Source organism: Polyodon spathula, chromosome 14 (genome assembly GCF_017654505.1).
Source record: "Polyodon spathula isolate WHYD16114869_AA chromosome 14, ASM1765450v1, whole genome shotgun sequence".
NCBI lineage: Eukaryota > Metazoa > Chordata > Actinopteri > Acipenseriformes > Polyodontidae > Polyodon > Polyodon spathula.
Genome location: NC_054547.1, coordinates 19,612,446 through 19,627,413, shown reverse-complemented (window position 1 = coordinate 19,627,413; position 14,968 = coordinate 19,612,446). Strand labels below are relative to the sequence as shown.

Genomic DNA, 14,968 nt, shown 5'->3' with positions numbered 1-14,968 from the left:
CAAGGATGTATAATGACATAATGTGCAGTGCAGATGCTTCAATGAACGCTATGGAACAAACTGAACCCCCTCAGAATCCAATGGAATTATGTTACGCATTGCTTCTCACTCTACTGCTGCTGCAGTAACAACTAAACTGTGTATCCTAAAAATAACACAGCACCCACTTAGCGATATGTAAATATACACCCGCCACACCGGAAAGAAGTGTTTGGTAAGCAAAGCGAGCTTGCGCAATACTGCTATTCCCTTTGACCCTCACTGCAAATACTCGAAGTATTTGATGGGCTGCAGGGAGAGAGAGAGAGAGAGAGAGAGAGAGAGAGTGCAAGTGAGCAAGAGAGAGGGAGAGAGACGCTGAAAGAAAGCTGCAGAGACACGGCTGGAGAATGGAGAGGTGCTTGGAGCGTCAGGGAGCTTTGGTCTGGAGACAAGTCACCCAAACAGCTTTTAACTCGCCAGAGAGCACCCACTAAAACTGGAGAAACACAGGGCGAAAAGGAATGGCCGATCCTCTGCGGAGGACATTACTAGCAAAACTTCGTGGGAAGAAATCAAAGAAAGGGACGACAGCTGGGGGTTTCAGCGTTGCTGCTGCTGCAAATGGTGGTAATCGTGAAGGTAAAGAAAAAGTTTTGCAGCTGCAGCAGGGAGACGAGCAAGACGAGCAGGCTGGGGTGTTCAGCAGTGCTGGAGGTGTGAATGTGGTGCAAAACACGATGTGGGTTAAAGATAGTTACTTAAATGGGGATTTTGATGTTAAGAGGGAAGTCAATTTGCTATGTGAAAGCGTGGTTGTTGGGACTGCATCTTCACATTGCGAGACCCTGGACCCGATAAACAGGCAGGGGGTTGTACAGAGCAGCGACGAGTTTCACTTCAGAGTTAATGAACAGCTCTTTGGGGTCTCCTTAAGAGATGCCATTGCAAAAGGTAGCAAAGCAGGCAGATTGAGAAGTTTTAATGAGAAAGATTCCAGTTTCATGAGACTAGCGATACCAGGGTCATTGGGCGGACCAGATGGACATAAGCAAATTCCCCGACAGTATTCCGGAGACTCGATCGGATTTGGGATTTGTGAAAATCACGGTTTACCAGGAAGGGCTTCTTCAGATGCGGTGACAACTGCTAGTACGAGTTTGACAGGTGGCCAATATCATGTTTCTGAGATTAAAAATATGGGTAAATTAAAAGATTTTGTGACCCTTGGGGACGAGACGGATTTTTTCCAGCAATCTGATTACGATTTTGGATTAATAGGGAATTTTATTAAGAGAACAGAGCCAAACTTCCCTGCTGTTTTTAATAGAAACCACGAAACAGATGTGCAAGTGAATGAGAAACAAATGTACACCTTTGCTGCTCCAGCAGAGTGCTTGCGACGTGCCACCGGCACACTGGGAGAGAGCTCGTTGATCAAACACGCAGAACGTTATGTCAGTGGCTTGACATGTTCCAGAGAATACGGTTCCGTTAATTTGCAAGATCCAGCATTTTTCCCAACTGATTTGGAGAATTTAGTCCCCAGCCTTGCTTGCCAGAATTACACACGTTTAGAACCGAGGGAGGGAATCCAACGCCACAATTCAATAGACAGTGAAGATGATGATTATTATGATAACGAAACCCTATCGTGCTATGAGCCTGAACTTCAAATACATAATAATAATAATACCTCGAAGGGTACCCCCATTTCCAGTTTAGTCACTTGTGAAACTGGAGGCGGTTTCGGAAAAGGTGCAAATGACAGTGCAGAGGAGACAGACAGGCTCAGGACTCAACTAAAGGAAGCATATTATTTGCTTATAAACGCAATGCACGACATCAGCATCGACAGTCAGCCAGGTATCAGTGGGTTTTGTGATAACATGAGCACGCCGAGTTGTCATTCACAAGATAGTGTTTGCACACACTTTTCTGTCAGGGCTTTAGATAGTGATGCATGGTCTTCTGGAGACAATCCTCCACATGTATCCGATTCTTTGCTTGTGAATCACACAGAAATCTGCAATGGCTCTGCTAAACGGAAAGTAGTCAGCAAAAGCGTTGAAAACATACAGGTTGTTGCAAGAAGGCCACCCTTACTGCAGAGGTCAGTTAGTGCTGGAGATGTCAAATACACCACAGAGCATGCTTTAGGTAGTACACATGATTTAAAAAACCATTCCTTCCAGGTTTCCAATGATACACGATATGGTGAAACTGAAATGCACTACTTGGTTACACAAAGCAGCCACTCTAAGCGCCTGCCCTCTCATGATGGCATAAGTAGCGACGATTTGTTGCAATACCGGGACAACTTGCTGCTGAATGAGAGCAGTGGTTCTGTGACTAGTTCCACAGACTCAAGCGATGCCGTTGAAGTCATGGACAGCAAAATAGCCGATTGTAACGAAGGTCAGGTGAATTCTGCAAAGCCGGTCGTGGTGACGGTCAACAAGATGCAGCAGTGGATACACAAAGGCCGCTTGCTGTCCTCAGAAATGAAACAGCGCATCACGGGCTCTTCTCTCCGGGGCAGAGGGTCTTCGAGGTCGCTCCGAGGTCAGGCTGTCAAGAAAGAAAAAGTTTCAAAGAAGACGTCACAGGACCCTCGCTCATCTGGAGGGCAAGGAAGCAAGTCTGAGTCTAATAGCCAGACAATCCTGCAGACAGGTAGGCACGTTGCTGTGGCAACTGGATCCATTCTTCATTGGGCCGCCTTCTCACTGAACTATTTTCAGCAAAGCATCCTGCTGGCGACTGACTCCTTCTGGACCCGAAGCAAAGAGATGGAATAACTCGCCTCTTTGCTTTTCTCGTGGTCGCTAACACTGGTGGATGGTCTTGCTGTTATTAACTAGTGGGGAGGTTATTTAAGTGAACTTGGTGTAGAAGTAACAAGGTGACGGGAGCCTGTTTTAACAGTATTTGCAGGTGTTAGATACTAACGTCCTTTTCTGTTCATGTTTGCAGTTATATCAGTTCTACGTAAATTAATTGAATATACTATATACCAATGAATTATTTGCATGTCTGTATTTCCCACATGTAGTGGTAAGTATGTGGCTGAAGTATGAAACCACTAGGTTGTCTTGCTTAGATTATGTACGAGTTTCAAAGGTGTTGATTTATTTAATGGTATTTCTGCATAGGTGCAGCCACGCTGTTTACCTGGTTCACAAAACCGGGCAAATGTAAAACTGCTCTGTATTCTTTCGAACACATAAAACGTTCTGTTTGAGCCATTGCCCTAGCCCTAACCCTAAATTTAATTAAGATTAGGGATTGGGTTTATAAATCTTAAACTCAGTATTCGAATGCTCTGAGCTGGCTCGTCTTTCTGCACCTATGCCTGCATTTGATGAGTTTATGAAGACTCGGTAACCAGTGTAAATAGTTACAAAGTAGCAGCCTTTATAACAAAGTGTTTAAACACTATGAAGCAGGGAGCACACATTCCAAGAATGCCGAACCGATCATTTGAGCCAGCTAAGGGTAATCTCAAGCCTTTCGTGCAGGGACACCTTCTGTTCAGAAGTTGTTATAAAGGAAGTAAATAAATAAATACATTCAAAAAAATAATAAAATAAAACATTTTAATACTAATAATGTTTTTTTTTTTTTCCTTAGGAAATTTGATTAGTTTTTATTTTTTTTATTTTTTTAAAGATTATTATGATAAGGTTTTTGTTTTTTAAAAATATGTTAAGAAATCGACCTAGCAATGAGATTATACAGGTTAAGATGTTTAAGAGCAACACGTGGTATTTTCAGTTTCAGCAGATTCCCAGCCAGCTTTGGAATGGTTATGTGATAATTTGCTGTAGGGGTTTTTGTTGTAAAGGTTGTTTACCTTTCTTGAACAGGACCAGAGTACCCCAGTTTTAAAACCAGACTTTCCCCTTTAGGCCTGAGTTTAGCTTCTTTAAAGACTACACATTATAACTGGACCCTTTTCTTTACATATTATTTTTCAGTAATTTAAAATAGATCTTTTTTATTTTGTTATACAGTGCAAACTTACAAGTATACAACTCAAATCTAATAAGTAAATAATAAAAACACTACATTTATATTTTGATAAGCATTCTAAAATGTATTTGACCAAACAGAAAGCTTCCTGTAGATCAGTATTAAATGTGCGTGTTGATTTTGAGTGGTGTTGATGGTGATACATGTATAGTACTTTGTATGTTAAATCCTTCAGAACAACCTGTCAGAAAGTGTGCATTTGCTCCAGTGCAAAGTTTAAATGTAAAATATTAATACATATGAAGGTGTATGTATGTACATTTTGTGTTGTAAAATTTCTAGGTTTGCTTAGTAATTCTGCTAAGATTTCTCTTAATCTGTGCAATTCATTCTTTGGGAACACATTTGAATAATTTTGCTTGTGTTTCCCTAGACCCTCTAGGTTAGGAGAGGTGTGGAAATGTTTCAGATCCATTGTAACAATATTGGAGCAACTGAAATTGCTCATATTAGTGTCGGCTGACTCACAGTTTGTCATCATGTAATAATTCAAATGACAATTTTGGTTCCAGACAACCATTGTTTATTTTTTTTTTTCTGAGAGGTTCATTCAAGGCTGTTTATTAGTCCAGAGTGAACAGCTGCTGCCATCGCTGTCAGATTTGTGGCTGGGTATTGTTTTATTTGCATGTTGATCAGTGCAGCTATAACTCTGCTAGCTATAACTCTACTACTCTGCAGGTAGGCTCCCTAGTGCACTCTGCTGACCACCACTCTCAGAATAACTGTTTACTCTAGGGGCATTTGAACTCCACAGACATCAAGGGGCTAAGGGAGGATGAAACTTAAACAAAACAAGAACTAATAACTAGTATGTAATGAAGTGCCTTCCAGGGAAATGTTTTAAAATAGCACCTACTGCTTAACTTGTGTGTGCCATGGTACTACGCTCTTTATAATGAATGCAGGGTGGTGCTAATTTATATACTGAGCTAACTGCCAGATTCACATTACAGCTTGGAGCTTTTTCTAGTTAGTGTATAGTTAAATCATTCAGCTAACTCTTTGCCATATTCTTGATGTTGGTTTTCTGAACACCTGTTTTATAATCTAGTGTAGAGTCACTGTTTAGATTTCATAGTAAACACAGTATTGTCTTTCACCTGCTAATGGCAGATTACATCATGTTGCAGTTCTGTGTATGTTTTATTGAGTTGGATTTTCCTGAGCAAATGTCTGGGGGGTTGTTCTGCGGTAAACTGTTTCAATTGGGAAACAAAACAAAAAAAAAAAATTGGCTAAAGTTAATTTTTTGTGTACTGCACAGATGCCTGTAGGCTTTCTATGTAGTGTTGAAACAAATTGCCCTATACTGTACCAAATAGTGGAAAGACTTGCTAGATTAAAGCTAGAGACAATATTTCCATATTTCTGGAGTAGCTTCCATTTGCCCATAAAATGCAGCATTATTTATTTTAAAACACATACAAAATTGCACTGTTTAAGTTCATCCATCTCTTTTTCTACCATGCATTATGAATAATAACAATTCAGTCTCCTGTGACAGTGATAAATGCTTTGTGGTTTATGAAGCTCAATTGAATTACAGTCTGTGTGAATTATTTATTACTGTATATAATTGTTAATGAACACTAATAATTAGTTCCTGTTTTTTTGTTGTTTTAGAAAACTATTACTATAAAGTATGATGCTTTATTATTTAGTTTTTTTTTTTTTATAGAAACTTAAGTACTTTTCAAGTTTACAAGATTAATTTCTTTGAATGAATGAAGCAGGATTTTGAGTATTTTTTAAAAAAAATTTTGTGATTTACATATCTGATTTTCTTTTATGTTTGCAAGTTGCACATAGATGAGACTATAGCTGAAGTCTGACTGTTGGATTGTTTATTTTATTTACTTTGAGGGTTGAAGAGCCAGAAACCTGACATGAAGAGTGAGTGACAGATATCATACGTGGTGTTTTCTTGTAACTGTTGGTTTTGCTGTTAAATGGGATGAAAATGCTGCAGTGATGAGCTGTCAAATTAACTTCGTCATCAGGGTTGCATTGAGAGGAATTGATAGCTTTAGGTTCAGATTCCAGACATAAGAAAGGTCTCTTCAGTTTTTGGAACAGGGTCATTTGAGAGCCAAGCTTTTTGTGTGTTGTACCTGGGGGTCAATAAAACTTGCTGGAGATTTTGGTTTAAATTAAATTTACAGAAGTCAGCAGTGGGCCTGCATCCTGGAGGGCTTTAAACACTTTCATTTAAATACTTTTTGTAATATGAATTTTGTTCATAGCAGGTGACAGAATACAAAAAAAAGATTCATGCATGACAGACAATTTCAATTGGTTTTCTTTTAATTCTAAAGAACAATGGGGTATGGCATAAAAAAAGCATATATGCTTTTGTTCTTTGAAATGGTTGCAATAGTTGACTTGGGAGGCAAAATATTTTTTGTTTTAATTGAGTTTGGAATTCTACAGCTTTGTAGAGAAATCGTATTATTCAGTGGAAAGGCAAGCGGTTTGCTTAAGGTTAAGTATAATAATGCAAACACTGTTACTCTGTTGGAATTAACTTGGCTTTGAGTGTGAATACAGAATTAAATAATAAGCAACTGTTCTCCCCATGAACATTAACTTTGTTTCAAAGCTGACACTATTTACTGTTAACAGCATAGGTGCCACAAGTGATTTTTTTTGTTGATTTCTAGGGTACAGGAAATTCACAATTGATGCCGTGTCTTGTATAGTGAATTTGACTGGGTGATGAGTCAAGTCAAGTGACATATCTGCTAGTGTTTACTGAATTCAGCCTCTTGCTATGCAACAGTTAGTTTTTTTTTTTTTTTTTTTTTTTTTTTTTTTTAAGTAAACCTACAAGACCTAAGGAAGTCATAAAGCAGCCCCTTGTTGGGTTTTGTTTAAAACTATCTAAATACTTACGACGTTTTAAAAAAAAAAAAAAAAAAAAAAAAAAAAAAAAATAATAATATAATAATAATAATAATAATAATAATAATAATAATAATGAAATGCATTGTAGTAATATACAGTGCTGCTACATGTTTATTGTGATTAGTTTTTTGAAAGAACCAGCATGCTTAGCATGTAGCACATTACTTCTTTTAGTCGGTTATAAAACATTTGAAAGCTGCTAAACTTTTAAATAAATCCTTGTGGTTTCAGAGTTCAGATTTTATTTTGTTACTTACTCCTGACAACACTACCCAACTTCCTAGCCCTGCTTCAGACAGATGTATCACTTCACACCCTTGAGCTCAAGATGCTGCTGCTGCTGTATATCTTAGGGCTGCATATAATTTATTATGGTGTCACACTGATAAGGTTACATGCAGGATAGATTGCAGTTTTCTCGTGTTCAGATGACAAGCTGTTTACCAGGTTCAGACATGTGCTGGTGAATTTGTGACACTGAACATTGGCTAGATTACTATATGTAGCCTTATGTTTCCCAAGTCTATTTCTGTAAGCTGTTTAGACATCATATATGAATAATAGACTAAGCTGGTGTTTGAAAGCCGCTTGGGGTAACCAGGATGGCTTTGAAATGTTTTCTTTCAATAAATTAAAAACATTCCTCTCTGACACAAGCATAACATAATTAAAACTATAGTTCTGAATATGAGAAGATACAAGGGTGATCCAGACGGTCAAGCTAAAAGCTACAGTCAACAGCAATGTATGTATCCCAATATGTGGTCTTAAATCACTTTTCAAAAGACACCTCGTGACGTTTCCTCTTACCTTTTGAAAGAGTATGTTATTCGTTGCAACCTGTGTCTACTTATTGGATCATTCAAGTTTGTGTTTAAACTATCTGGGTACAATAATAAAGTCATTTACTGTGTGCTTAATTAATGGGGTAGATACTGTGAGTAAAACAAAAAAAATCATATCATTTCTGGAAAGGAAACGTGGCACGTTGTATCATAAAATGTCATCAAAAACAACTGCACGTGCTCTCCGGAACATTTTTGATTACAGGGGTGCTGGTACTGTACTACATCTTATCGGTGCATCACATTGTGAAAATGGAGAACTAGCCAGTAAATATGTGGTGCAGTCCTGGAATGCAGAGCGTGTGTCAGCATGCCGCAGTGTGTATTATGAAAGACCCTTTTAAAGACATGTGCTTCCCAGTGGAAGATACTGCGGTGTTGTGATGCGCTGTGCAATGCTCCCATGAGTCAATGTAGAAATGTATTTATTTCAATGCTGCTAGAGCAGAGTCACAATGGGGTTCATAAATGATCTTAGTCTTCAATCTTTGTTCTTTCAGAATGTCCCATAATGGTAAAATAAACTGGGCATAGAAAATATATTGAGCATAGTTAGTGGGCACAATATCAGCAGATCAGATTATAACTACGTTACAGTTACAGTCATTCTGTAATTTTTGGTAGTGACAGAATTTTATAATTGCATTAGTAATTGATTTATTTGTAAAGTGTACATTGGTGACCGAATTGAAAATGTTCCAAAAAAAACAAATTCTGTGACTGTCCTGAATTTAAATTACTAAAGGAACAAATGTCTTTTTTTTTTGTTTTAAATGTAGTCGTTGCCAATGTTTTTCCTTTACCCTGATTTTTTTCCTAATTTGGAATGCTCAATTATTATTGTTAAAAATGTTCCACTGTAATGAGAAACAGCTGGGTATTCTACTCAGAAACGCATGTCAGCATACTAAGACAGCATAGACGTCTTGGTTGTTCCAGCTTTCATGCCAACGTACTTCCATTTGTTTGGATCCCTTAATTTATTATGCTTTGTGCACTTGAGCAGAGTTCTACTGTACACAAATGTTCTGTTTTAGAAAGCTACAGACAGACATGAGTAAGTTGCATTTTTGTGTATGTTCTAATTGAATGTTACCTGGTGGTGTCTTGTCCTTTTAATTGTTGGATGGTAGTACCTGACTAAAGTGTGGCTAGTGGTGTGGAAATTCCCTAAGTAATCAAAACAGAATATATTGCTTTAGACTGTTTATTCAGACATTGTAGTGGAAAAACCACCCCAGTATGTTTTCAGACATCTGTCTTAGACATTAGTATTTTTGGTACAGAATGCCTTCAGAGTGGCTTGACTGAAATCCAGTCAGAAGATACTGCAGCTGTGTGATCACATGCTTGGGATAGCCTGTCATTGCTTTTCTATAAAAAGTGTCATTCTGACTTTAAGAATACATGTCTTGCTTCAATTTGTCACTTTTGTTGTTTTAATTTAAATTGGTTTTATAGTGTTTTTGTACAGTGTAACAGTCTTTTAATGTGTGGTCTATAATGTTATTATTTATTTTTAATATAATTTAGATATCTGTATTTATTTATTTGCCACTTACTGCATTTAGAGAGTCTTTTCTGCATCCGTAGGGATTTATACATGTTTTATGCTTTATTTAAATAATTATGAAAAAAAAGATATACTGGGTATTACATGCTACAAGAATAAAAAATAAAAAATTATCTTTTTTAAATAAGTAAAAGAGAATTAGACAGTGCATACTGTCCTGTAGCTTTTGACACTCTGCTACCATTTGAAGTGAAACTCTTTTGTTGAGACTCACCCCTGTTTCTCCTTTCCAGACCTAACTGGGAACGTACGCAGCTCGAGCGTGTGCCGCCGGGATCGAAGAGTGATCAGGTATAACGAGGTCAACGAGCCCAAGGCCCCTGTCAACAGCATCACTGTGTCAAAGAAGCGCAACTGGCTGGAGCAGAGCTCCCACAAACCCCAGTCTCACGAGGAGTGCGCCGCTGCCACGGAGGACGATTGTGGTCACATGGCCAATCCATCTAGCCCTGAAAACCCACATCAGAGTGGGACCAATACCACACTGTTAGCAGGACAGGGGGTTCAGACTGTGCACATAACTGTGAGCCCCACTCTCACCTGTGCACGCATGGTAGACCCAGCTGAGGAAAACGATGCTGACGATGAAGGAGACATTTGGTACAACCCCATCCCAGAGGATGAGGAGCCTGAGTTGGCCCAGGGGCTTTGCCCTGCTGCAAGGGGTAAGAACCCGCAAGCTGTCCATTCCCCGGTCCCAGTCAGTAGCCAGAGGAAACTGAGCAATGGGGACTTGGTTAAGTGGCTGGAGTCCACCACGGCTGGTAGCTCCCCAAATTCCTCTCAGATTCTGGAGGACTGTCAGGCTGTTCCAACCAGCGAGATGAATCTTGCAAATTCCGTACATTCCACTGAGCGTTTGCAGCTGCACAGGCAGTTATTTGCATGCAAACCAGGGAGAGGGGCGGCTATAGAAGAAAATCCAGCTCCCAAGCCCAGCACTGCAGGTAAGTACGTTGCTATATCAAAAGAGCAATAATAAATAAATATATTGTAATATTTAATCATTATAACCTTGTTAGATGGTAAAAGAAGCCTCAAAAAAGACATTCACACTTAAAAAATAAATAAATAAAATAACACTTTTGATGTTGCCAAGTACTAAACAATCATTTTGACAGATGTACAGATCAACCTATAATTAGGACTTCTGATAGCCCAACACAGTGGTATGCAGAAGTCTGTGAAGTGTTGTGTAACTTTACTAGGAAATCTATTGAATTTACGGGGGTGGGTGGGTGGCTGGCTGGTTCTTGTTTGTTGTGGACAGTGGAACAACAATGCAGGGAGGATATACAGCAGCAGCAGCAGGATCATCTGCATTGCATTTACATATCTTGTTCTAGGAAACAGCTACACCTGTATGTAGTTTCTCTTCATGCAGTGGTACTGTAGTGATGTAATATCACAGAAGCAGAAACCTTTAATCCTTGAAAAAACTTAGTGGGACTAGTCTTTATTGGTTGTATTTCTTTCCTTAATTTTAGTATAATTTAGACAGGCAGTAGTACTGTTTTCGTATATAGTAACAAGGACATGGCATAGCCCATAGTCTTTTAAAATTTTTTCATCACAGTGAAACAGTAAACTACGTGAGAGACAAATGCTGCTTAACTATGTTTAAAAAGGTGCATGTCTGCATTACATTAGTGTTGGCAGTATCTAGGCAATGTATGCTGCTGACTTTGCTTTTAAAACACGGCATTAAAGATAGTGTATTATGGTGCAATGACTCTGTCTTTCCAATGTTGCCATAGTTACCTGTTGGTTTGGTGAGTAGTTTAGTGGTAAGGGCACCACACAAGCTGGGCAGATGCAAGTAGACTGAAAGCCCATCTCTGGCACTCTCTGGCTGTCCATTCGTTCTTTTGGGCTGTGAATGGGAGATATGGTGACTGTCGTGTGTGAACTAACAAATGCTGTCAGCTTTGCTAAGCAGCCTGCAGTTCATGGGTGCTTGAAGACTTAAAGATGGATCATTAATTGTGTTGATGTTCTCCATGCTGCACACGATGCTATCTGTTTTTATTTAGTCAGGATTGCTGGGCATGCAAAACTGGATTTTGTGCATTGAGCATTTAAACGCTAAAACCAGTTCAGACATTACATTAACTAAGGACATCAACATTTATCAGAAGTATATAGCTTCAGTCTGTGTTATTTATTGTAACCCTATCCCTTTGTTCAAAAGGCTAATCTATTAGAATCCAAGATACAAATCAACCTTTGTTCAACAGTTCAAATCAACTTCTGCTGTTTGTATTGATGTGTGGCAGAGCAAAGCTCTGCCCTTTAAATTGGCAGGGATGGGGTTAACTTCCCCTGCCTGCCTGGGTTTATTATGTTCAGGTGGCTGGGGTTGATTAGGTTGATTAACGATCAATCAGCGCCCAGCCACCTGATATAAAAGGAGGCCTCTCTTCTCATTTGGGGAGAGGGAGCTGAGGAAGCAGGTTGGTTTTTTTGTTTGGGTTGTTTAAGAAAGTTTGAATCCAGTGAAGGCATCGCCCAGCCTGGAAATTGTTATTTTTGTAAGTTTTGCTTTTTGTCTTTCTTTGTGTTGAAATTGCTTTGTTTTGGCCCTTGTGCCCTTTCATTTTTGTGTTCATTTATAATAAAATAGTTATTTTTTTTTGAACTGCAGTCTGTCTCTGGGCCTCTTTCCACTCGCCAGCCTGCCACATGATGTTTAACAATTCTTTAAACATGATACAATATAAAATATTTGCATTGTTTTAAATGTGAATCTGAGGGAATTCATCCATAAGAATTACTGAGCGTTGCTCAGGTGAATTCAGTTACTCTGTTGGAAAAATATCCCAACAATTTCACGCGCAAAGGCAAACATAAACCTAGTATGGCCTGGTGTGGCCTGGAAACTATTTTCATGCTTTAGACCAGGGTTGTGGTCAGTTTCTGTTTTTCAATTCCTAATTCCTTTTAAAAATTGATTCCCAATTCCCAGTCCCTTTTAATCAGATGGAAGCAGTGATTACAACAATTATTATATCTCTAAAATAGCAATTCCAATTCCTATTCCTTTGATGGAATTGGAATTGGGAATTGATTTTAAAAAGGAATTGAAAATCTCACTACATGCTTTAAAAAAAAAAAATCTCAAACAGTAATGCATAGTATTAACTTATTGTTTACATTTTCCCTTTGTTTTGGTTGTATGAGTTGAGCGTGTATAATTTGAAACCACTGGTGGTTGCTAGTGTTTCTTCAATAAATGCAAGGTAATTGTTGTGTATTCTGTGTTTTACAATCTAATGTGTCAAAACCTGCCTCTTCTGCTTCATCAGAGTGAGTGGCCTGCTTGGGAGATACAGCAGACCCTGCTGTTAAGTAATTAGACATCTGTCACAGTGATGAAACTAGATTGACTCACTCCAGTTTATATAAACTAGTTAAAATATCGACAATTTCTCTGGCTCTAATTTGAAGTGACATCCCATCGAAATGAGACTGCAGCATTTACAGAAGAGTTGCTGGTTTCCATTTCATTTGATTCGAGGATAAGGGGAGGCTCCCTCTTTCTGTTCCTACTGAGCTAAGCTAATGAACCTCTACTAAGTCCTTTAGTAGGCCATGTGCTCTAACTCCATCATCTTTACTGCTCCCTACCGCACTGATGCCCGGTAAAGTCACCTTTTGTTTAATAACACGGCTTGTTATAAAGGCTGTCATGTTTTAGATATTTTTTGTAAATATCTACTCTAAGTAAAATGCATGTGCACTGATTGGCCAAACAGTTAGAGAATGGCCTTAATGGTGGGTAGGATTATGTTGCTCCTGCCAATGGTTGCCCACTTTGTCCCCAGAAAAATTCTGGAAATTGCGCTTTTGTTAAACAACACAAAATATTTATAGATACAGTACCAGTCAAAAGTTTGAGTACACTTGCTGGAAACTAGATTTTTTCATAATTGACAATGTTTTATGTCGTATACGTTTCTGTAAATACTTGAAAATGAAAACACATGTTACAATATACAAAACAAAACATAGGAGTATCAAAGCAATGTTCAAGAAAATTGAAAATTGTCTCTAAATCTTGGATTCCTCAAAATAGCCACCCTTTGCCTTAATAACAGCCTCACAAACACGAGGCATTCGATTAACAAGTTTCAGCAGGAAATCACCCGACATGTCTTCCCAGCTCTTCTGCAGCAATTCCCTGAGATGTAGGGCACTTGTGAGTGGCTTTGCTTTGACTCTTCTGTCCAGTTTGTCCCATACAAGTTCTATTAGATTGTGTTGTCCTTCACTTTCCTTCTTGGCCAGATAGTTCTTGCACAACTTTGAGGTGTGTTACGGGTCATTATCTTGCTGAAGAATGAAGGACTGCCCAACTAGCCGTAATCCTGATGGAATGGCATGCCTTTGAAATATGCTATGATAGCCATGCTGGTTGAGCTTGCCATGGACTTGGTAAAGATCACCAACTCTGTCACCAGCAAAGCAACCCCAGACCATGACACTGCCTCCTCCATGCTTGACAGTGGGAACCACACATGCAGAAGTCATGCGCTCACCTTCTCTGTTTCTTACAAATACAAATACCAACAATAATTTAACCCAAATATTTCAAATTTTGACTCATCAGTCCATAAGACCGACTTCCACTCCTCAAACGTCCAGTGTCTGTGATTTTTGGCCCAGGCAAGTCTCTTCCTCTTATTCTGCACTCTTAACAATGGTTTCTTTCCAGCAGTTCTTCCAGTTAGGCCAGCTTCACGCAATCTCCTCTGAATAGTTGATGGTGAAACATCTGTACTTCTAGTAGCATTTAGCTGAGCTTGTATTTCAGGGGCAGTTAATCACTGGTTTCGCACACTTGTGAATTGATTGAACTTGTTCTGTGATTCTGAGGTCACCCTTGGCCTCCCTGACCTTCTGTCCTCATGAGTGCCAGTTTCTTGAAATCGTTTGATGGTCTTGTCCACTGCAGTTACAGACACTTGCAAAGTTCTTGCGATTTGTCTTAAAGATTGACCTTCATTTCTTAAAGTAATTACAGACTTTTTTCTTTGCTTAACTGAGCGTATTTTGTCATTTTCTGCTGCCTTACATTCAGGAATGACAAACTTGTGCCTATGCTACCTATATTTATAGTAATCATGGACCCTCATCTGTTAACAATAATTGGTGACAAAAGATTATTTAGGTAACATGCTAGCTAACTCGGAGAACATCTAACAAAGACACTTTTATACTTAGGCCAGTGTTCTAACACCGTGTTATACACATTTCAGGCTTTTTAATGACTTGGGCTTCAGACTGAAATCCCCTTGCTTTGGGTGACCATTTCATTGAAATTGACAAGATTTACATTTTCATTTAAAAATTAAATTTTTGAATGCAATTCACTTATGATTATCAGCTTATATATTTCATTAGATCATATCATGAAATATTAAGTGTTTATAGACAAGTTTATACAGTTAAAAGCATAGATAATCATGAAAAAACTGGTTTCAAGCAGGTGTACTCAAACTTTTGACTGGTACTGTATATGTCTTTAACTGTTGTGGTGAGAGGTAGACCTTGTAAAACCCATAGACAATATACAGATATAGCCAACAGTTTTGCATCACCAAGAATTTTAGGATTGAGATATAATTGA

General features: G+C 38.6%; 1 protein-coding gene across 3 annotated transcripts in view; it reads left to right on the top strand.

The window, feature by feature from the left end:
* Nucleotides 1-328: 328 nt before the first annotated feature.
* Nucleotides 329-14,968, top strand: part of LOC121326916 (rho GTPase-activating protein SYDE2-like) — a 45,006-nt gene continuing 30,366 nt past the window's right edge. For 2 of the 3 annotated variants that reach the window (XM_041270565.1, XM_041270566.1), the window contains exons 1-2: nt 329-2,655; nt 9,573-10,286. In XM_041270565.1, coding sequence (XP_041126499.1) covers nt 504-2,655; nt 9,573-10,286 — 2,866 coding nt within the window. In that variant the 5' untranslated portion in view covers nt 329-503. The remainder of the gene's footprint in view (nt 2,656-9,572; nt 10,287-14,968) is intronic. The other variant, XM_041270567.1, reaches the window with a different exon arrangement.